The 23285-nt window shown below is 43.7% G+C and overlaps 1 protein-coding gene across 3 annotated transcripts in view; it reads left to right on the top strand.

The window, feature by feature from the left end:
• The first annotated feature begins 2984 nt into the window (after nucleotides 1-2984).
• The window catches only part of kdrl (kinase insert domain receptor like), a 64804-nt gene continuing 44503 nt past the window's right edge, over nucleotides 2985-23285 (top strand). The window contains exons 1-10 of one of the 3 annotated variants that reach the window (XM_056275158.1): nucleotides 2985-3563; nucleotides 13449-13545; nucleotides 15267-15472; nucleotides 17945-18072; nucleotides 19382-19541; nucleotides 19713-19849; nucleotides 19979-20153; nucleotides 20738-20864; nucleotides 21035-21204; nucleotides 22628-22784. In XM_056275158.1, the coding sequence (XP_056131133.1) occupies nucleotides 3500-3563; nucleotides 13449-13545; nucleotides 15267-15472; nucleotides 17945-18072; nucleotides 19382-19541; nucleotides 19713-19849; nucleotides 19979-20153; nucleotides 20738-20864; nucleotides 21035-21204; nucleotides 22628-22784 (1421 nt within the window). In that variant the 5' untranslated portion in view covers nucleotides 2985-3499. Of the gene's footprint in view, nucleotides 3564-4875; nucleotides 5131-12258; nucleotides 12382-13448; nucleotides 13546-15266; nucleotides 15473-17944; nucleotides 18073-19381; nucleotides 19542-19712; nucleotides 19850-19978; nucleotides 20154-20737; nucleotides 20865-21034; nucleotides 21205-22627; nucleotides 22785-23285 lie in introns of those variants that run through there. The other 2 variants (XM_056275151.1, XM_056275164.1) reach the window with 2 other exon arrangements.

The following is a 23285-nucleotide window of genomic DNA, read 5'->3' as shown; positions in this document are numbered from 1 at the left end:
ACTGTATGTATCCTACATCACTGTGCTCTGTGTGCAATCTCCATGATGTTACATTATAATTCTGGATCAGTTGGATCGGGGGGGGGGGGCTAAGAGTACATCTGTCGCCATCTTACAATGCAGTGACTGCAACCATTCCCCAATCCTCTGTGAATAGTACACATGGCCATTGAAACTCTAGTTAATGGTCACAGCAATTTGCATATGAAACCGATCGTTGGTTTCGGTTGTTTTGCCACTGTGTTGTTTATAAGGGTGGGGATACCTGCAGTCAGTTGAGACTGAAGAAGTCACTTAGATAAGTGATGAAACGTTTCTCTCAATAAACGTTGTGTCTAGGTGAACTGATTCAGCTTTCTGTGATTCCTTACCTGGATTATTGAGCATGCATCAAGATATAATTCTGTTACTTTTGTAAATGTTGTGCATTTGAAGCCGATTGCATGTCTGCCCATTCTGGATGATTGATCCCTCCTCTGTTGCTCCTCCTAAGGTTTCGCCCATATTTTCCTGATAATGTTTTTCTTGTGGAGTTTTTCCTCACTCGGGTCTAGGGTCCAAGGATAGAGGATGGCATATTTTGTATATTGTCACATATCATTGTATATTGTACTGATCGTAAAGCCCTTCAGGACTACCTCATGATTTTGGGCTATACAAATAATCTTGACTTGAGTCAAAGCCTTATTTTCCATCTTCTAAAGCTTCAGCATGAGTCTCTGCTAATAACGACTTTAATTTGGAGTTAAGGGAAAGAGTGTAGGACTGGTCAGTCCCACATATTGTTTTTTTTTTTTCAAACAAGGGATTCTAAAATAAAATGTCTTAAACTCCAACCCCTCTCCACTTGTAGCTTCCAGCAATTGTTACAGGAGGAGACTCTGGCTGTTTTCTTTGTCTCCTTCCCTGAAGACTTGTCACTTAAGTGGACATGCTCTGAGAAGAGCCTTGTGATGGTTGGAACATGCTGGTTAGGCAAATTCACTGGTATGGGTGCTCTTTTGATAGTTATCAAAAAATGAGAGCAGGATAGCGTTCAAAATAAATGCTAAATCACTAAATCATGGCACTTTGTCACAAAGAGTAGGGGGTCCCCCGGTGTCCTGGCAAAAAATCCCAACCTGACTTTCTGCATCTGGCCACCTAATCATCCCCCTGTGTAATTGGCTCAATAATTCCTCCCTCTCCACCTCAAGCTGATGTGTGGTGAGTGTTCTGGTGCAAAATGGCTGCCGTGCATCACCCAGGTGGCGCTGCACATTGGTGGTGGTTGAGGTGAGTTACCCCCTTCACTGTGAAGCACTTTGGGTGTCTAGATAAAGCGCTACTGTCTTAATGCTAAATGCCCCTTCATGTCAAGAGACAAGGGCTCCTTGTATAATGTTCATTTGCAGTCTACAATTGCACATTATCCACATCCGGAGATGACATTTAACATTTAAAATGTTTGTCTTCTGAACCAATCAACCCCTCGAGTCCCTCATGGTTCAACTGGATTGAAGCCAAGATAGTAGATAAGAAATTAAACCGTGCTGTCACTTCCCTGTGGTTGTTAAAATGCAGTTTCACTTCATTTGTGAATATGTTTCATGTGACTATGCTATTCATGAAATTATTGCACTTATACTACATTCACCAGTTGATTTGGTTTCTTATTTCAAATCATTCCAGGCTAACCGGGAAAAAAAAGCATTGCATCAGTAAAATTGTCCAGGTGTTTCATTAAAAAATAAACAAAAAACAACTTTTCTTTGTGCAACTGGTAGTTTTGGCATATGTTATGCAACTTTCTATTGCTTCTTTGAGCTTTATATACACTATGTTGTGGACCATTGAAAGAAAATGGCCAAGCTGCCATAACTTGACTTGTAGCAATCGTTTCCCATGTTCCCGTGTGCCATATCACCACCTGTTCTGTTGCAGGGGAACAGAGGCTGGTGTTTATCAGGACTCACAAATGGTGCTGGACCTCAACTATTAGCTGTGAGGCAGGCAACAGGCAACGCTGCACGTTTTCAGTCTGCTGTTCAGCCTACTTCTGGATCATTGTCCCCTAAACGGGGGAAGGTGGGGAAAGGTGAGGGCAGGATGTTCTTATTTACAGTACCTGCAACATGTGAGCCCACCTTCTTTGTTGTGGTGATAAAAGAAAACAGTCTGCAGCAGGTCCAAACACCGTGGGGGCACTAGTGGACAACAGGGGACCCAAAGGATGATTATTTACATTGATATAAAAAGCTGCACATCCTGTTTTAAAAGTTAAAAATAATTGGGCAAATATTTATTCTAAGCATTTGGACATACATCTGTCTGATATCACAATGATTGTTGAGTTTTTCCATTGTAAACAAGAGGAGCTTTAACAAGGCATGTCCTCCTTAGACGAGATAACATTCTGGCAACGTTACACATTTCGGTTGATTTTATCAAGGATTTGTTGAATACAAAGGTCTGCGCAGAGAAGAAAAAATCCATGTCAAATTGAAAGGAATGTGTTATCAAACTGTCCCCGCAGGTTAATGTCATTTGAAAATGCATTTCCTGACCAAGGGTAAATATAATGAATCAGGTGATATCACCACTACTTACTGGTAGGTTGCAAGGCTATACCAATTTATATATCTGGTAGGTTGCAAGGCTATACCAATTTATATATCTGGTAGGTTGCAAGGCTATACCAATTTATATATCTGGTAGGTTGCAAGGCTATACCAATTTATATATCTGGTAGGTTGCAAGGCTATACCAATTTATATATCTGGTTGGTTGCAAGGCTATACCAATTTATATATCTGGTAGGCTGCAAGGCTATACTAATTTAAATCCGACCGTGACTGCTGGAATCAGTTCCGTGAACAGTAAACTCCTGCACGACAGCCACCACTGACTGAAGTCTGTGCAGTGACGTGGTGTCCTTCCTCCGCGTCTCTATAAATTGCGCTTTGCGCGGACCTCGAGTGTCGTACAAAGGCGAAAGAGGAAAGGCGACGTTCTCCCTATGAGGGATTGGCTGATACGTTTTGCTTTAAATATATATATATATATATATATATATATATATATATATATACATATACAGTAACTGAAATATAGTCCTCATCTTTTTTGGAGTAATATTCAGCTTTTTCCGCCCCCATTTAAAAAGAAATAATATTTATTCCATATAACTTGGTTGAAAACATCGCACCTGCCCCCGCGGAGAACTCATCCGTCCATTGAATTGCACACCCTGCTCGGACTGCGCTGCGCAGGACGCTTCGCTCCCCTGCAGAACCGCGCCATGGAATACGAGACAACGTGTGCCGCTTTTTCCATTCACACCTGAGTTTATTTTTTTCCCCTTTCTTTTTTTGTGTGGATTAATTGCGCGTTTAATCGTGAACAACTTTAGAGAAAAAGCCTTTAGATAAGTTATTTCAGTCACTCCAACTACAATCGGGGACTCCGTTGAAACAAAAAGCTTGGATTTTGGTTGAAGAGCTGTCTGTGGGGAGGCAGAATGGCCCCATCCGTCTGCTTTCAGTTGGCCGTCATCATCATCTTATGTGCCGCATCCGCGAATGGTAAGAAATTATTCAAATTGTGTCCAGAGTTATTTTATTCACTCGAAGGGTTTTCGCACAGACACGCAAACACACTCGTCTACACACAAACAGGTACGAACGGGCGACCGCTACAAACTCATCATGACTGATCCAAAGGAGTTGAATCAAGTGCAACTGGACTTGGTATATATCCGTGAAGACGTTTCGCCTCTCATCCAAGAGGCTTCCTCAATTCGTGCCTTTCTGACTAGACCAAGCTAGTCTGACTGGCTGGTGATGAGACTCAGGATGTATCCTCTTGGAGTCGTTGTCAGAGCTATAGATGTCCATGGCTGTTTGTGTCCCGATGTTTACCATGTTAACCAACGCCCGTCGCTAACATTCATCATGACTGAATAGATGTTATTTCATAGAAACTTCGCTTTATCGAGAGCCTTGAATTTTTAAGGGGTCTGTTTCTTGTTCTTATTTCTTAATAAAGTGATGAGCATCGTTTCAACATAGATGCTTGTGCATACCAGTCTCTTAATACTGATTGTAACAAACTGGACTCAAACCTTCGCAGATTTTTCTCATGGTTTATTCAGTATTCGAGTGGAGGGGGGGTGAGCCGAATTTTGTTGCCAACAGGTAGTCAGTCACCTGGCGTGCAGTATCACCAGCGGCCGCTAGAGGTCGTCTCGCCATACAGTAACGAGGTGATTACAGCCAGGTTGACATGGTTCGTCGCATCGCCGTCGTTTGGGTCCCACTGGTTGTTAGTAAACGCCAACAAAATAGTTAACCTTTATATTACAGCTGTTTTAAAGCTATTGGCGGTGATTGGTTGAGTGTGGATTTGCTGAATAAGTTTGTCTCGATGAGTCATGGTTAGAATATGCTTCAAGGTAGCCTGTGTTTCGTGTTATGGTCAGTTATTTGTTCGAGCCATTGTTATGTGTGGACTGAAGGGAGGAAGATAGTTAAACATCTTGGGAACAGCATGCATGTTTATTCCGCCAGCACAATAACTGTTATCACTAGAGTCCTGTCGTTTCAACGCCAATCACAAAAAAAAGACAAGTATCAAAGGTGGACGTTCTTCCACCTTGTGCCAGACCCAGTGCACCACTGAGATAGACAGCTTGCCTTCCTCACCATGTACAAATAAACACCCCATCCAAACAAGGGAAACACACTCCCCCAGTACGCACGCACGCACACACGCACACACACACACACACACACACACACACACACACACACACACACACACACACACACAGCTTTGTCAATGATGTTTTGAAGCAGATTTCCTTCACTGTCCACACACACTGAGCGTGGGAAAGACACAAGGAGGAAGCGGACGCAGGGGCAAGAGGCAGCCTCCTGGAATTGTTCTGGCTCGGAGAGGTCGCGGAAATGTGACATTCTACCTGAGCAAAGATTTCTTCCCGCAGCTTCTTGTGTTCATGTCCAGCTCTGTCAAACCCCATCCTTAAGACAATGGCGGGGCGGAAAGGAGGACATTGTTTCCGCATGCCAGCAGCGGGATGGTGGAGCCATTATTTATTGACGCTGGTCTATGTATATCTAGTTGTCACAGGTAGGTGATTTATAATCAAACCTATATCATAACAGGGTTTCTAAACAGGTATATCTAGGTTAGAGACAATAATGTAGTCATATACCTAAATCAAAATTCACTATTTTTACTATGACCCTCCAATTTTTACAACCGGCTTTTTGCCCACAAGCCCTTTATGGTATTTCACTTTTATTGTATCGGTAATTGAGACATTAAGTGGCACAACCTAACTGACAATGAGTGAATGTTTAACTTTGAATAGAACATGTCATTGCTGCTGATTTAAAGCCAGGCAAGGGTAGGTCAAGTGCCTCTCTTCCACAGCCCACGGCCTATTGACACCACTGTAAATGAAGTGTGATGGCTCAGACTGGCACAGCGGGAGAGTGCTTTTCTGCAGTTCTCTGTCCAGCAACACTTTATTCCTGGTTTATTTCTTTCAGTCTTTTTTTTTAAGGTGGATGTCCTCCTTATACACTCCCCACACTTGCAGCGGGGTGCATGCAATACCATTAGCCTGTATCGGTGCATGTTAAAGGTGGCTCTGATCCATCTGTTGCTCCATGTGGCATGCAGAAATTCTCAGACTACCCTTCATCATCCACCATGATGTCTCTCTGGCCTTCATTTGTCAGAGGAGTCCTGGCAAAGGTGTTTTTAAGCTGATAAATTCCAAAAATATTTAACAATGGGAGTTTTTTCTGAGAGCATTCATCTTGTGATGTTGCAAACGTTAACCTCTAGACTAACACATACACCAAAAGTGGTGAATGAATTGGAAATAAGGGTTTTGCTCTGTATTTGCTACATAGAACTTGATGAAACCACAAGCTGATAAAAAATACAAACTCATCCTTTACTGGCTGTGTGTCTGTGTCCAGGAAGGCAACCTAGGCAAAACCACACACACACACACACACACACACACACACACACACACACACACACACACACACACACACACACACACACACACACACACACACTTTGTACATTATGAATTCTTGGATTGGGAGACTTAGCAGCGCAGCAAAGGTCTTTCAGTTATGCTGAGACATTTCATGACAAAAAGTTGTTTCTTATTGCTGTTCTTACCATGGGATTGTAGTAGTTGCTACACTATGTATATATTGATCCGTTCTGAGCCAGCAATATATTTTCATTTAACCCCGCATGAGATTTCAATTTCGGGGAGCTTCTGTCTACTGCTTAATCTTAATCTTACACATTATGGAACCAGAATCCTCTGGTCCTGCACAGTGGACTGCCTCATAGGAATCTAATGCTGACGGTTCCTATCATTAGCTGTGCTCAACTCTGTATAACCTGGAAAGGCCACCCCCATCATGACCAGATGTTGCTTTATTTTGCTTTTTTAAGGACAGACTTGGGGAATTTTGTCTTCAAATCTCCAAAGACATATATACAGCTAGTAAAAAAGCCACTCTGTAGCTGTTGTCTTAGCCTTGCAGTTGGCAAAGTGGAGGGGTTTCCAAAGGACCCCATGCGAGAGCATAATCCAGGACACAGAGACCGTACAGCACAGTCGAAGTGGTACTACCAACTTCTTATTTTGGCAGGTGGTCCCTACTCCTGTTAAGGGTTTCAGCTCTTGCGCTGTAAATCTGCCACCAGGGTGCAGATCCCCTTGTGACTTTGTCTCGCTGTTTGTCCGCCCTGACAATCGCCACCTAAAGGCAACCTACCATGAAATGTCAGCGGTACAAAGCACTATTGCTGCAGGGTGGCTGCACCGTCCAAAGGGAAGGCAATGAACTTGTGACAGATGATGGTGCAATTCAAGTGCACCTCAGGTTCTCTCTGTCTCAGAACAACCATGAGAAGTAATGCTGTCTTTTATTTCTCCTGGCTGACATCGTAATTTTACTCGCGTTGCTTGGTTTGTAAGTTTGTTGACAGATATTTGAGTGGACTCTGCTACTAATTTTTGAAAATCTGAATCTTATTTTGTGTTTTCCCTGACTGACTTCAAGACCATTTCAAAATGAATTCATACATATTGTGTTGCTTTAATATGCCACAATTCCCACTATGATGATATTAGTACCCTATACTTAGTGTGCACTGGTCGAGGGGACGGGGGACAGCTCTCGGTGGTGGCAACCACAAGGTACCGTTGTACTCGCGTATCCATGGATACGTTTTAGCCAGCATGAGTCACCAACTCCTGCACCCACTCTCTCTTTTAGTAGCCCCCTCTCCATCCTTTTTATTCCTTTTGTTGTCAGAGAAATATAAAGAATGAAACGGCAAGGTTAAACAAGGGAGTCATTGTTGTGTTTGCCTTGACACACCAAAAAAATATCCTCTCCCCTTATTCCTGAGACAGTCTCCCATTTCAAAGTCGGACAGGAAGTGCTGGGAGATGGAGTGTACCCGACTGCAAAAGAGAAGGGAATTCCGCACATTATGCCTCGTGCATCAAGGGTTGCGACTGGGGATTTCCTGTTCAACTAAGGGATGATACAGTCATCTCGTACAGTAATAGTGTCTTTTATTACTCATTACCACTCACGAGCTACTGACAATAGGCCCCAACCTCAACAACCTGACATTTTGCCAACATCAGGTCAGAATCTCACATCTTCTTCTTTTTTTTTTTTTGCCATTGCATACCCACACCCTAATGTTCAGCTGAGCTTCAGTTTGCTTTCCGATTGCATTGAACCGCAGTTTGTTTGAACAGTTTTGATAGACTAGGTACGCACAACATTATTGAATTGCAAACGTGCTTTTTATAAACCATCCCCAAACTACTTGAGAGATAAATGTCCACCGTCCATAATTAAATGTCCATACAGTGGGGGCGTCCGGGTAGCGTAGCGGTCTATTCCGTTGTCTACCAACACGGGTATCTCCGGTTCGAATCCCCATGTTACCTCCGGCTTGGTCGGGTGTCCCTACAGACACAATTGGCCGTGTCTGCGGGTGGGAAACCAGATGTGGGTATGTGTCCTGGTCGCTGCACTAGCACCTCCTCTGGTTGGTCGGGGCGCCTGTTCAGGGGGGTGGGGGGAATAGCGTGATCCTGCCATGCACTAATTCCCCCTGGTGAAACGCATCACTGTCAGGTGAAAAGAAGCGGCTGGTGACTCCACATGTATCAGAGGAGACATGTGGTAGTCTGCAGCCCTCCCGGATCGGCAGAGGGGGTGGAGCAGTGACCGGGATGGCTCAAAATAGTGGGGTAATTGGCCAAGTAAAATTGGGGAAGAAAAGGGTGGGAAAAAAAACAGTCCATACGGTGAGTAATAGGTTACGTTTAGTGAACAATATCTCTCAATCCTCCATTGCGCTGCACCTCACAGTGGGTCAGAACAGTCATGCATGTCCTTACACTGCAAGAGAATTGAGATTTTCTACAATGTCAAAATATTTTGTATATTTCCATTGCCCAAACATGAGTCAGCATTTCCAGCCATGTTACCGGTCTTCTCATACCTAAACAACAGAAGCACTACTTTTTTTTTCTACTAGTTTCCATTAGCTTGAATGAAAAACTGATGGCCAACAGAGACAGTATTTCACTTATTGGAATCACAGTCCAAGTTGGAATTTGTCATTGCTCGGTCTTCCAGACTAAATACTTGTATTTCTTTTTCTGGACCACAAAAATGTCACAATAGTTTAGATCCAACATTGTGTGGAGCAAAAGTTAAAACACTTAATTATGTGCCTCTTCCTTTCTTCCATGCCATGTCTGGACAAGGAAATATAACTGGGTTAAGTTATGTTACATTAATCTTTATTGCTCCATTTGTTACAATGGAGATCTGTCATTTTGCTGCCTATACTGCCCAAACTGGGAGACAGCATCAGCCACAGAGCAGCAACACATGATCCCAGGCTAATCTTAGTGGAGTTGCCCATGTGTCGTTTATCAATAGTTTGATGCTTTATCACTGGACCAAACCTCATTGCGAGTTGTTTGAGATATGGAAACTTAGTCAAAGGTCTTTCTTTCTTTCTCTCTCTCTCTCTCTCTCTCTCTCTCTCTCTCTCTCTCTCTCTCTCTCTCTCTCTCTCTCTCTCTCTCTCTCTCTCTCTCTCTCTCTCTCTCTCTCTCTCTCTCTCTCTCTGTTTGTTCCATGCCTGTCCTCTTCTTAATGGCCCCTAATGAGAACCAGCTCTGGGGCTCTTTGAACCACCACAATGAGCACGATTTCTGACATTTTTCAGACAATCTGCTGGAGGAATGCAGCACACAGCTGTTTTGGGGGGGGCCACTGGGATGCTTGCTGAGGTCAGCATTGGGCAGCCATTGGGGCAGATGGGGGGGGGGTTGTGGGCAGAGGGAGTGGGAGTGGGAGGAGAGACAGCAGTAAGATCGAGGGGGATCTTGTCAGAGTTCTGCTGGGGGCCCCTGCTGATTCATCCATCTGTAGTGTGTTACTGAGGAGAATAGGGAGAAAATGGTCTGGTTTTAAGAGATGAGTTGCTTGCTAGAGCAGTGCAAGGTCAGGTTGCTGTTTTTGCATGCCTGTGTTTGAGTCCATGTGTAGGCTATGTGTTTGTCTGCAATCGTTTTAATCATGTAAGGACACATTTTGTACAAGCAGAAATTACATATGCAGACCGCATGTGATACATCAATTTGCATCCGATTTCCACACGCGAGAGAAGAAAAGGAAAAAGAAAAAAAAGCATTTCTGATGAAAACATTCTGGAAATGTATTCGGGAACAAATAATGTAGCAAAATTGTGTGGGTAGATTTCGGGTTTTAAGCTCATGTGCTTGGATAAGGGGCTTTGATTTTTTTACTGATTTGATATCAGTCTAAGAGCAGAATTTGTTGTCCTAATAGGAGCCGAATAACATGAAAGAACACAAGCCACATCCTTTTCCCTCTGAATAACCTTGGACAATAAAACAATGATGTTATAACATTTTGTGAGGAAGTTGATATTGAGTGCCGCTGCCAACACTGGCATGGTCAACTCATTCCCGGGCAACAGCTGTTCATAATATGAAACAAATACTACACTAGAGAGTATGTGTGTGTGTGTGTGTGTGTGTGTCTTCTGAGCATGCAAGCGTGTGTTGGAGTGCCCATGTTTGTTCATGTGAGGGGAAAGTAAGCCAACACATGTGTCAGCGTGTCAGCAAGGGACTATGCTGTTGTGTAATTCTATTGTCTTCCTGAGTGCTGCGACACAAATAAAAGTTTCCCTAAAGACACTGATATTTGAAGGGCAGATTTAATAAAGTTGTGGGCCTGACAACAGCTCTGACCACACAATGACAAGCCATTCGGGGATCCCACTGAAAAGAAGGACATCACATATGGGACTGTGGCACCTCCAGGACATCAGAGAGAATTGCAGAGCTTCCTATGTTGAGCACTGTCATGCAGACCTATCAACAGTTTTAACTGGCTATAATCCAAACGGGGTTACCTTGAAGGCAGGGCTGTACATAACCCCCCCCCCCCATTGTACTTGGACATTTACCCTATTTTCCGAGCCTTCCCGGTCGCTGCGCCACCCCCTCTGCCGATCCTGGGAGGGCTGCAGAATACCACATGCCTCCTCCGATACATGTGGAGTCGCCGGTCGCTTCTTTTCACCTGACAGTGAGGAGTTTCGTCAGGGGGACGTAGTGCGTGGAGGATCAGGCTACCCCCCCCCCCCCCAGTTCCCCCTTCCCCCCGAACAGGCACCCCGACCAACCAGAAGAGGCGCTAGTGCAGTGACCAGGACACATACCCACATCTGGCTTCCCACCCACAGACACGGCCAATTGTGTCTGTAGGGACACCCGACCAAACCGGAGGTAACACGGGGATTTGAACCAGCGATCCTCGTGTTGGTAGGCAACGGAATAGACCGCCACACCACCCAGACACCCCATACATTTGGGTTTTTTGCACATAGCAGTGGTGCTACAGAGGTTGATAGTTTTGTAGCACAGGCCACAAAATTGTAGCATGAGCATACACAGAACGTCTCTTACCCTCTCTAAAAACAACCACAAGTAGTGCAGCTCATCACTTAAACATGTATGTTACTGGCATAGGACATTAATGTTGCATACAGAGCACACAAAATCCAAACCAAAAGAAATGTTTTCAGACAAACATTTTCTTTATTTGCCCATAATGGTAAATTGCAGGAACATTGCAGGGATGACTGTGTATACAAAATATCAATATGACCCTTCAAATTAGCAATGCAAATCTCAGTAAATTAATGTCATCATACATATATGTGTGTGTGTGTGCCCATGTCACAGATCTAGCATGTCTGCTGGCCACACTTTCCTATTTGGCCCCCTGGCTCCCTTAGAAGAGCACATCCTTTTCACTTCTACCTGGCTAAGGTTGAATTCCTCCAATGAGCAGCCTTCTGTGGAGGCATGGAGGCTGGTGCGGGTGGTGTTCTTAATGCGATTTTGGGCCGAAAATCCACGCTCACACTGGGAGAGGAGAGAGGACTCCCTAGGAATTGTGGGAATTGGTGTTGGATGCATGGAGACTACGCAGCTGAGGATATGATTTTTGATCACACAACTGACTACAACTACCAAGTAGAATAGCGACATGCCATTGATTCACCTCGCACCCAAACAACGCTAGCTCTGTCTCACACATACACGCAAAAGTATATCATCTGGGCGCTACTGCGGTAAATTCATTCATCGCACAGATTGATGTTTTCGTAGCACATTCACAGCCGTGCTTGAAATCCAAAATCACAACCCCCCCCCCACACACACACACTGCAAACGTAATAATAGCATCAGAGCAAGAACATGGTCGTACGTTTACATGCACAGTTTAGTCGAGCTGTGGTTATAGCTCGATTAGTTCATTAGTCCGACTACTGACTTTGGTCCCAGTATACATGCGCGGGAGGGAAATCGATTTACTGAGGGAGTCATGTGGGCTCCGCTACGATAGGTGGCGACATGCACTCTTTCAGCTTGTTTGTATTGGCCATTACCGGTTGACCTATTACGTCACACACGCAGAGCGCAACAATCGTCGTAGTGAACTAGGAAGTTAACAACCCCTCCGAAGAAGACGAAGAAGAAAATGTTCAGCTCTTTCAACTGAGTAAGCATATACTCCGTCTCTTCATCCGTCCTAAAATTAGCTCTCGATGTTTTCGCCATGTTTGCAGTTGCTGGCTTCCTCTTCTTGCGTCCCCCTCTTCTTCTGTTTATGCTGTTCGACTTCCGGGTCAGACTTGGCGCGCGGAAAGTTAGCGCGTGCGCAGATCGCCTCGACCAGCTCCAGTCCGACTAAGGTATATACATGCAGAAGTATATCGACTTCCAATCGCATTATCTGGGTGTGTTAGTCCGACTATTACACTTTGATTTCAGTCGAGCTAACATGTTTACATGCATTTTAAAAGTCCGTTTTTAGTCGGACTAACGCAATAATTCGATTTTTTTAAGTGTCATGTAAACGTACGCAGTAGGTGAAAAAAATAAGTTTCCCCACATCACAAGTGCAGGAGGGATGTAGGTGAGTGTAGGGGAGGTTATATCATGACAAAAGGAGAGAAGGAGAGCACTCACAAAAACCAAACTGACTCCTTGATTTGGAGGAAATGCTTCAGGCCACATTGGAGAGGGTTCAGTTGGATCTGCCCAGCCTCTTTCTGGTTCTGACTGGCCCAACCTCTCTGTCTTAGGGGCACAGCTGCTCTCCATGATGCCTCCTCTCCCTTCCCCTCACCCCCCACCCCTTTCTCTGTTATACTCCTCAAAAAGATATGTATATTAAGGTTAATACTCCTGTGTCCCTGACCAAGGCAATGGAAAGAAGAACTGGAGTTGGTCCCTGGGCGCTGCAGCTGCCCACTGCTCCTAGACAATAGGATGGGTTGAATGCAGAAGACAAATTTCATTGTAATCTGTACAATGAAAAAATAAAGTGGCTTTCTTCTTTCTTTTCTTCTATCTCTCTTTCATTCTGTCCTATATTATCACTCTCTCCCACACAGATGCACACACTGTTTATCGTCTAACAGACCACTATCCGTGGTGCTCCGTGCTCTTCCCAGTGTGTGCCGGAAACACACCCAGTCCTGATCCTGCTCACAGCAGATAGCCACTTGCATAAGAGGCAGGAGCTGACCAGCACAAAGTGAACAAACATGCACAGTGCCGGCACGATTTATGGGGAATCCAAACATATTTCACAGTACTTTTTTGTAAGGAGGTTGTTTAAGACTCGCGAAAGGACACTCTATTTGTGCAGATGTGCCAAATGCTCTCCTAATGTGTGTGTGTGTGTGTGTGTGTGTGTGTGTGTGTGTGTGTGTGTGTGTGTGTGTGTGTGTGTGTGTGTGTGTGTGTTCAACAGGACTTTCGGAGAGTATGAACTTGCCACCAGCTACAATGCAACACTCTGGAAATCCACACATTCATCACAGTGGGGGCTCGCTTAACCTAACCTGCAGGTAAACTTTCACATTTGCAATTCATATTTTTCAGTTCTCTGTGACATTAGATACATTTAATAAAAATTGGCCCATGAATGCTTTACAGAATGACGTCATCCCAAGATTATCATGAAAAAGTAAAAAACAACGAAAGAAAGAAAGAAAAACTCTAGATCCTTTTTTTGGTGGGGGGGGGGGATTTCCCCCCCTTTCTTTCCCCAATTGTACCCGGCCAATTACCCCACTCTTCCGAGCTGTCCCGGTCGCTCCTCCATCCCCTCTACCAATCCTGGGAGGGCTGCAGACTACCACATGCCTCCTCCGATACATGTGGTATGTACGTACGTACGCCGCCTCTTTTCACCTGACAGTGAGGAGTTTCGCCAGGGGGACATAGCGTGTGGGAGGATCACGCCATTCCCCCCAGTTCCCCCTCTCCCCGAACAGGCACCCTGACCAACCAGAGGAGGTGCTAGTGCAGTGACCAGGACACATACCCACATCCAGCTTCCCACCCACAGACACAGCCAATTGTGTCGGTAGGGACCCCCGACCAAGCCAGAGGTAACACGGGGATTCTAACCAGCGATCCCCGTGTTGGCAGGTAACGGAATAGACTACTACGCTACCTGGACGCCCAGAACTCTAGATCCTTAGCTTTCTTCACTATCAAGCAAGTTTATGGCCCAAACATATAATATTTATGGCCAAACGTATCCTGTATTTGCTCTTTAATCAAAGCAGAGGTCAGTCAGAAGGACAGGAGTGGTCCTGTTCTAGGTGATACTTGCTTAGTCAATTTTTTCATAGCAGCCATTAAACATAACATCTACATCCCACTACATGATAGACAGGCCAGATGAGGAAGGATGGACCTGACTCAGACCCAGGACACACTCACAACGCAAAAAGACTAGGACACTGGTAGACATTCATTATCATAGCGGTGGTCCACATTTATCAAATATTAGCAGTTTCCCTTGGGGGTAGTAGGATCTGTGCATCCAGTTGCTTAGAATTTCAAATGTTTTGCATCATTTTGCAGACACGCCAAGAATGCTTATCCCAGCATATCTATCTAATGTAATGCTTCCCTACAAGGTCATGTGCTAATACTCCTGCCCCATACTGGCTTAGTTTCTGTCCCTGCATGAGAGTTTGAAGTTGCTTGACCCAAACTGCTGCAGACAGAGGCAATGGTATGCAAGACATGTTTGAAGTTCCTCTGGGATGTCTTTAATGAGAGCTTTAAAGTGGATACTGCGTGGAAATGTGTGTTGACTAAGCACAGTCGATTCATCCAGAGAAACATGTTCCCATGTGAAAGTTAAAGATATCAGATGCCTGCAGATTGTTGTAATAGGCTTCCAAAAAAAAAAAAATCAAACTAAACATTGAAAAGTTCTGAGGGCACATTACTGGGCCAAATGATGTGACACTTACAAAATAAATTCACATGTCACTGCTTATGTTTCATGAGAATATGTCTGTATCAAACAAGTTGTGTATTGTTGGTGGGTTAAATCCAAAAGCTGTTGCAAAGCCTTATCACAAATGGAGTGATTTATATCAGTGGTGTTGATTTTAATGCTTTTCTTTGGCATTGTGTGTGTGTGTGTGGGGGGGGCACATGTGTGTGAGTGTTTGTTTAGGAAATAACTGGTGGATGGGTTGCAACATTTACACTGGTAAATGGTACAGTGAACCACCTCTGACTTGCACTATCTGTACTTTTTCAGAGGCTCTGCCCAATTACACTGGAGCCTTCCCTGGCGCAAAACCTTGTCAGAGGGGGTAAAGGTGGAGGAATGTGAGCCTGGGGTCCACTCTTATTGTAGCAGGTTAACCGTACAACACCTGATTGCCAATGACACAGGAAGTTACACCTGTGGATACTCCCGGGATGCCGGAGACCACATCAGCACTGTATACGTCTATGTCAAAGGTGAGACTTGCTAGCTGCTCCTCAACATTTGGAATTTTTCTGGCAAATGTTACTGGTCCTTTCACTGAATCAGTGAACCTTTTACATAATCATTGAATCTTTCAGGTGAAACTAGGAGAATGTGGTTAGTTTTGTTTGTTTATGCAAAAGTGTCATTAGTTCCCTGAAGGCTGTTTAATCAAAGAGGGATTTTTATAGGTTGATTGTGAATTGACTGACACCTATAGTGTATAACTGTATGAACTTGAGCCAACAAAATACACAGCACTTTCTCCTAATGGCAAAGATGAAGACATGGCCAATGAGCTCCCTGATGTTTTTCCTGCATGACACGGTGCAAGAACTGGAGGAAATCCAGTCCTGCAGGGAAAAACATTTGTTAGCAAAAGAAGGAAAGAAAAAAAGATTCAATCATGGTGAGGGTTCAAGCTTACACTTCATTTAGTCTACTAGAGTTTACACTGGGGGGGTAAAGTGAGCATTTTGTGACTGCAAATATGTGACCACATGGAGCTGATTGTTAAGTGCAGATTTTTAGACTCTATAAGACTGTAGGAAGTCAGCTTCTTTCGACGAGAGGGAGGGAGGGGGGGGTTCCTCTGGTGCCACAGTTTCATCTGGAGGTAGGAGGAAGAGTGTGATTGCAAGGGAAGCCCTGGTCATTGACTATGATTTCCTGCTCCAGCTACTGTTTGTCCAAGTCTCCCCTGAAGCGTCACAGCAACAGTTCCTTTAGTTCATTATCACCATAGTTGAAAAAGAGATTGCATGAAACAGTAGCGTGAGAGGGTTTTTTTTTTGTTGTTTTTTTTTTCATTGCTAAAATGCCCCTCAACTATTTTTGACACACAAGAGTGTGGTATGTAATGATATGCCAGAAATGGTTAATTTCAGTATAAAGCAATATGAAACAAAACTCATGAGACAGCTTCTTTTTAAAATGGCTGCAGACAATGCAGACCAAAATAAACTGTGTCTAATCAGATGCAGTCGTCCAATTCGCTCTTATGGCTATGTGAGCATAGCTCCCTGGTTGCCTGTTATCTAACAGTGCTGCCCCTTTGTTTAGCTGAATACACTCCTTGCAAAGTCTTGTAACTTTTTTTTCAGAATACCTTCCGTGTTTATTTTTCAAATAATAGCCCCTTTACTACACCAAGAGTGCATGACATCACACATCACTAACTATTTTTCTAGCCGTGTAATTCCCACAGCTCACATGCACACTGTGAAACCTAATTGCTCAATTAACTAAATTAATTTTTTTAATGCTACTGCAAGTATAAAGTTACATTCACTCATAGTAAATCATTCAATTGATTGTCCATTTGTGTCAGTACCACTCAGTTCTCTTAAATAAGGTTCATCTGTAGCCAGAGTTTTAGTAAGGGAAATACAACTTTTAGATTTTTTTTTAAGGTTTGTTTAAAAAGAGTTACAAGGTGGTAGCATGGCGGTTGCCTACCAACACAATCGAATCCCCGTGTTACCTCCGGCTTGGTCGGGCATCCCTACAAACACAATTGTCCGTGTCTGCGGGGGGGAAGCCAGATGTGGGTATGTGTCCTGGTCGCTACACTAGCACCTCCTCTGTTCGGTCAGGGTGCCTGTTCGGGGGGGGGGGGGACTGGGGGGAATAGCGTGATCCTCCCGCGAGCTATGTCCCCCTGGTGAAACTCCTGACTGTCAGGTGAAACGAAGCGGCTGGCGACTCCACATGTATCGAAGGAGGCATGTGGTAGTCTGCAGCCCTCCCCAGATTGGCAGAGGGGGTGGAGCAGTGACTAGAATGGCTCGGAAGAGTGGGGTAATTGGCTGGATACAATTGCGGGGGAAACTGGGGAGGGGAAATCCAAAAAAAAATTTGGTTTTACAAAACAAGTTTTCTTCCATTTATAAGCATTGGCAGTATATGCTCACAAAAGACACTGACATCAACAAATTTCGTTACGATGACTTATAATTACTGAGTTCCAACTACTTGAGAATTTGATTTTTTTGTGACTCAAATGGTTCAAGGCAATTGGTTTTCTACAACAAGTTGGGTTAATGAGTTCATTTTTAGAATTTTACAATGTGTGATGCATGAGCTTTTCCGGTTGGAACAGGCTGAAATGTGTGTCCCGGTACTCTACCCAGGAGGGTCTTCTCCAATGCTCCCCGGCTATCAATAGGTCTGGGAACGGCCCGTATTGGAAATTGATGACCAGCGCCTGTTTCTTCTTCCATTACACTTCTGGAACTGTTAGTGCAGTGGTTAGAATGAGCTGCTCTGTTTGCTCTTTGCGTGGGATGATTTGACATCGTCATTCACTTCCGGCGAAGTGCAAGATGGTGGGAGGGGACAACCTTTACCCCTGCTCACCTTTAAGCAACAGCTGCAAATTCACCACAAAAGGCAAGAAAATAAATGTGTGCATTTATTTAAAAGGAAGTTTTGTAACGTTTTGTTTTAAAACATTTATTTCACAGACCCCCTGCACCCTTTTGTGGAACTCCATCACACTCCTCCTCGTTTCCTGGGCATATACAGGCGTGACACCTCCCTGTTGGTCCCCTGTAGGACCACCTCTCCTGAAACAGTTGTAACACTAACAGGGGTAAGGCATTCCCATTACAATGTGAAGCTATAAGATACTTACAACACGATCACACACTTACAGTTTGTTAAAGGAGATGTTGTACTTTAACCATAGTAATCAAGGAGGAGTACTAGCAATGTGATTTTCTTTCAATGAAGCTTTAGACCTTGTTTGACAAGTTGCCTGGAAACTACATTGTACAGAAAAGACTCCGGCATTCACTGTGCATGGTCGAAGGGAGTACAATCTGCCCTTGACATCACAATGTTGTCAAAGCATCCTTACTTGAGATGTTTATAAAAAGTAGAAATGGAAAAAAAAAACTATAAGCCATCACATTGGTTCTCACAACCTTTGTGTGTTGAATTACTCAAGTATACGGAAACAGAGAGGGGACAGTGGCTTCTGAGAGGTAAGCTCAACGCCGGCGAAGGGAGTCATCCTGTCTGCTTCCTGTAAGTACAGGAAGGTGTTCCAAGAGTGTTCTTTTTTTCTCAGAATAGATTCTCAGTCCAAATTTAGCTCCCCTTCTTTTACGAGCATATTGTGTTCAGGAAATGCAGTAGGAAAAAAAACAGTACACACTGCATCTAATCAGAGAAAACAATAGGTAAATGATGCTCTAGGGATAATAATCATTGATACAAGCGTAGAAGGTGTCGGTTGTGAACAACTCCCTCCACAATGTTTTTTTTTTTTTACATGACAGAGATCTTGCTTTGCATCTCTCAGTAGATCTTGACAGCCAATACCAGAGGGTAGTCAACAAAGATGCGTACAAAGACAATGATGCCAAATTTGCTGCTCTAACAACAGTTGTCTGTTGTTGTGTGTCTGATACATGACCCTGTGTCACAATGCGTACTACGGACAAACATGTTTTTACTCAGATGGCACAGATTGCAGTTGTGTGACCTTCCTCTCATTGGGAGATCTATGACAGTCCTCCTTCCTGCGTCCTTTCCTTCCTTCCTTCCCTAGCCTCCTCTCCTGGCCCAAATGTTGGCATGAGAACAAACAGCAGGAGTAGAACTTGGCCCAGCACATGCACCCCCTTTCAAAACCAGCTATGCTCCATGCTTCATAGCATGGAAGATTGCAAAGGTTACACTCCACAAAACCATAAAAACTAATTGGACCTTCACTCTCACAGACTCTTACCCCCAGCTGAGCCCGGCAGAGCATGAGTTTCATATCAAACCAATTTGAACAAATTATACTTTAATATTTCTGGTTCAGTGGTCTTCACTGAGCACATCATCATAAGTGTTATTCAAGATATAAGCGTCCTGAGAGACACCTCTGTCTACCTGTCCCCCTGCTGCAGCAACCTCCCTTTTCAGAAGAGGTTAGTAAGAAGATGACGTGGGACTCCATGAAAGGTTTCACAATTCCTTATGGTAACTACACTATGTACTACCTCCTCACCTGCTCCACTGTGGTCAACGGCAACGTGATTGAGTCCAAATACATCCCTTTGAGGCAGAGTGAGTCGACCCATCCTTCTGACTGAGAGCAAACAGATTATTGCTGTAGAATTTCATGTTATTTGGGATGAAGTTGTTTCTCTTTTTAAAGAGATTTCCCCATTCCCAATTATTTCCTGTGTCTACTTTACAATTTTTACATGCTGAATAATTCCTATGTCCAAATTTTAGCCAATGTCCTAAAGAATTTGAAGATCACCCCAGATCACGTCAGGCTCTTGGTGGGAAACACTTTAACCCTCAACTGTTCGGGTGAAACTACATATAATGGAAGGATTAACTTCACCTGGGAGTTTCCAAAGAGGGCTGTAAGTTCATTGTCCCTTTTAATGCCATCATAGATCATAATAGCTTCACTGTTCCTCGTCGGTGAGCATGACTTATAGTAGTATAGCTGCAATCCAGCAATTATTGCTGTGGTGTGTCTGCATTTCTAGGAGAATCGCAGTCGTTTCTTTTTAAAGACCAAGAATAGCCCAGCTATGGTTACTGTGATGAGCAAGTCGCTAGTGATCCCCAACATCTCCATGGAGGATAGGGGCACCTACCATTGTACCGGTGAAATCGAACTCCAGAAACAAATGCATGCGTCAGCCAAAGTCCTGGTCTTTGGTAAGTGTTTTTAGTTCAAATTAATGTGCAGGCAAAGAGATAACCAGTGTCACTGTCCTGTGTGCTAAACTAAATCTAAATTGTGTGTACAAACTTTAAAATATGACTGGTTAAAAAACACAGAAAAGTGTAAATTCCACTCCATCACAGAATTTAAGACCTCTTTGACATAATGACCACTGAAGCTACAGAAGCAGCATTTGGCTGTAAGAAGGGAGGATGTTGAAAGCAAAACTAGAATTCTGCATTTAAATCTTTTCATACATTCTGTTAACCCTTTAAATATATTTAGTTTTCTTAATGTTGTTTAATGATTATGTAGTTTTTCATTACTTCTGCAATGATTTTTATTGCTCTTGCTATTAAGAGAGCATAATTGACAAAGACAGCTTGTCCACACTGTGTCCATCACTGACATATAGTAAGCTAAATGATTTTATTCATTTTGATAATAAAGATGTACGGACTTTTCCTTGTGTTGTGGAGAAGTGTGTTAGCCTTGTTAATAAATCTTTGAATGTTACTCCTTTTTTTTTTTACCTCCACTCTGATGTTTTCTCTCCCGTTCCTCTGTGTGGTTTCAGAGCACCCGTTTCTCAATGTTTCCTATAAGAATGAACGGTCTCGGCTGGTGACTGTCAATGAGGGTAAGAAGAGAGTAGTGTTTGAACCCAAAATCAACGCTGTGCCACCAGCAGACACAATGACATGGTGAGTGAGGGCTTATGATAAAGATGCAATGGATTTGTGTAACTCATCCTCTATAAATCTGATTGGAAGTCAACTGTGAACGATATATCTTCATATGTTGACTGTTTCCTTTGACTCATCATTAACGATTACACAAAGGGAATTTATCTGCAATCAATTTCAATTTTCAGGTATAAGGATGGAGTACCCATTAGGGAAAACTCCAGCTGTTACATGGTGTCTGGCTTCAACTTGATCATCACACATGTGCAGCAGACACATGCAGGAGTCTTTACCGTATCTTTGGGCAACCAGAGGAAGGAGCTGCACAAGAATCTTAGCTACACTTTGGTAGTCCAGGGTAAGCCAGTGCCATATCCCTGATAATCACTGCTCATCCTGAGGAAATGAAGCAATGCCCAGGCTTTGGAATGGCTTCTGCAACAAATACTGTAGCCTTTAGCCCTTTAGTCTAGTGTGCTGGACGGCAGGTAGCAGCCCCAGTATGAGAAGAATTTGGGGGCTTGTTGGTTCCAGGGCTGGATTGACGTAGCAGAGGCAGCTGGTGTTGATTATTGGGGCTTTTTTGAAGGGGCTTAGCACAGTGTGTAAACGGCACGGGCTCTCCACTCAGCACGCAGACTCCAAGTGTGTGAGAAACAACCCCCACCCCCGACACCAGTATATTACTTGCATCTTACCATATGTAAATATAGTACAGCTCATGTAAACAATGTGCTATGTACATTATGTACAGTTTTTGCAAAGCAAGGAACAAAGCAGAAAAAAATACATTGTTATGATTTCAACGTCAGTAATACTGATGACTGTTAGCACTAGAAGTCATAAATTTGGTGGGTTTAGTGCACTGGGTGGGACCTAGGGTGCAAACAGCTCACTGTTTGAACACAGCGGAGTAACACAAACTCTTTGCTGACTATGGGAGAGCAAAAGCTATTGTCACAGCATTCTTTGAACATTATCGAGGAATCTCAACGCTATGCCAAAATTGTAAAGATCAGCCCCCTTATGGCTTGTATAAGCTTTATTTATGTTCCTTAACTAAGTATATTTTTATTGGATTTACAAAGGAAAAGGACAGACACAAACAAAACAAGATAAAGAGATTCCTGGCATCAATTAGAGTGCTGTTTTAAACATTGTTTAACAGTTGTTTGAAGTTGTCCCAGCGCCCCAGCTTATGAATATATAAGTGGATGTGGGGGAATTTGCCTGAGGTGTGCTGCAGAGAGAAGTCGTGTTGGTACACAGCGTCCACCACTCAGCAACTCGGACCGGAGAGCATGATGAAGTGATGTGGTGCGCCAACTCAGGAGGAGGTGGTGCTGAGATCGCTGTCTGTTATTGATTACAAGGAGGTGCTCTCCTCTCCCACATGGTTGATCCACTGACCTGGGCATGGGCCACATCTGGGCCCAAGGCAGGGTCACTCTGTGAACTACAGCTTCACACTGGCCAATCACGCTGCCATTCCTCTCTATGACTATTCCTTTATTATATGACTAGTCCTCTCTATGATTCTATGACTTCACAACACAGTGTCTAAAGGACAGCTGATGTCAATGGCACCTTTTTCATGGTTATCCATCATGACTGTCATCCTTCATTATAAAGACATTATGAGATTCCACAGTGAAGTGAGTTGTGATGGTCGATCTAACAGTATCCCATTTGCTCTCTCCCTCCCCCTGTTCAATCCCTCGCTCTCTCTCTCTCTATCTCCTTCTCTCTGTGTCCATTTACACCCATCTACCTTCCCACAGTGAAGCCAACTATTTTAGAGGAGGAGCTTGCAACTGTGGACGTGCAACCCTACATGTTTGGCAAGCAGCAAAAGTTAACTTGCAGAGCCAGTGGGATACCCTTGCCAAGGGTCACCTGGCTCTGGCAACCGTGCCGCTCAGACCCCACACTTGCCGAGTGAGTCGACATGTTACCTTGTTCAAATGTTTTAACTAGATTTTCTGCATTCACAACCTTAAACTCCTCCTGTCTTGAGAACTTTAAGGGACATGAAAGAAATCAGCAGTAAATTCTGATAAAAAGGCCATTGTGTTTCGCGTAAGTTGAATTATTTTTCTTAAAATGGAAGATAAGCCTTTGGTTTTTTATTCATTTGTTTGTTTTACATAATTGGAAAGCAGAAAGAAAGTAGCGGGGGCACAGGACAGTAAGCTGTGGTGGGGTTTAATCCTGCAAGGGTCAGCAGCGGCACTGTCTCTGTGCTCCTTGACATAAGACAGTGCAGCATTTATAAGGACTACTTTAATAACTTCAACGTTGTCGTTATAATAATGTTGTTAATAATGTCATTACATCGAGCAGCTTTCACTGGCAAAAGAAGAATGCAGTCATAGAGATGAATTAATCTTTAATTTCTGAGGCTTCTCTGCATTCTTTGAAGCAGAAGAGATGGTGGTT

Source organism: Lampris incognitus, chromosome 1 (genome assembly GCF_029633865.1).
Source record: "Lampris incognitus isolate fLamInc1 chromosome 1, fLamInc1.hap2, whole genome shotgun sequence".
NCBI classification, from domain to species: domain Eukaryota; kingdom Metazoa; phylum Chordata; class Actinopteri; order Lampriformes; family Lampridae; genus Lampris; species Lampris incognitus.
This window is presented reverse-complemented; position numbering and strand designations above follow the sequence as displayed.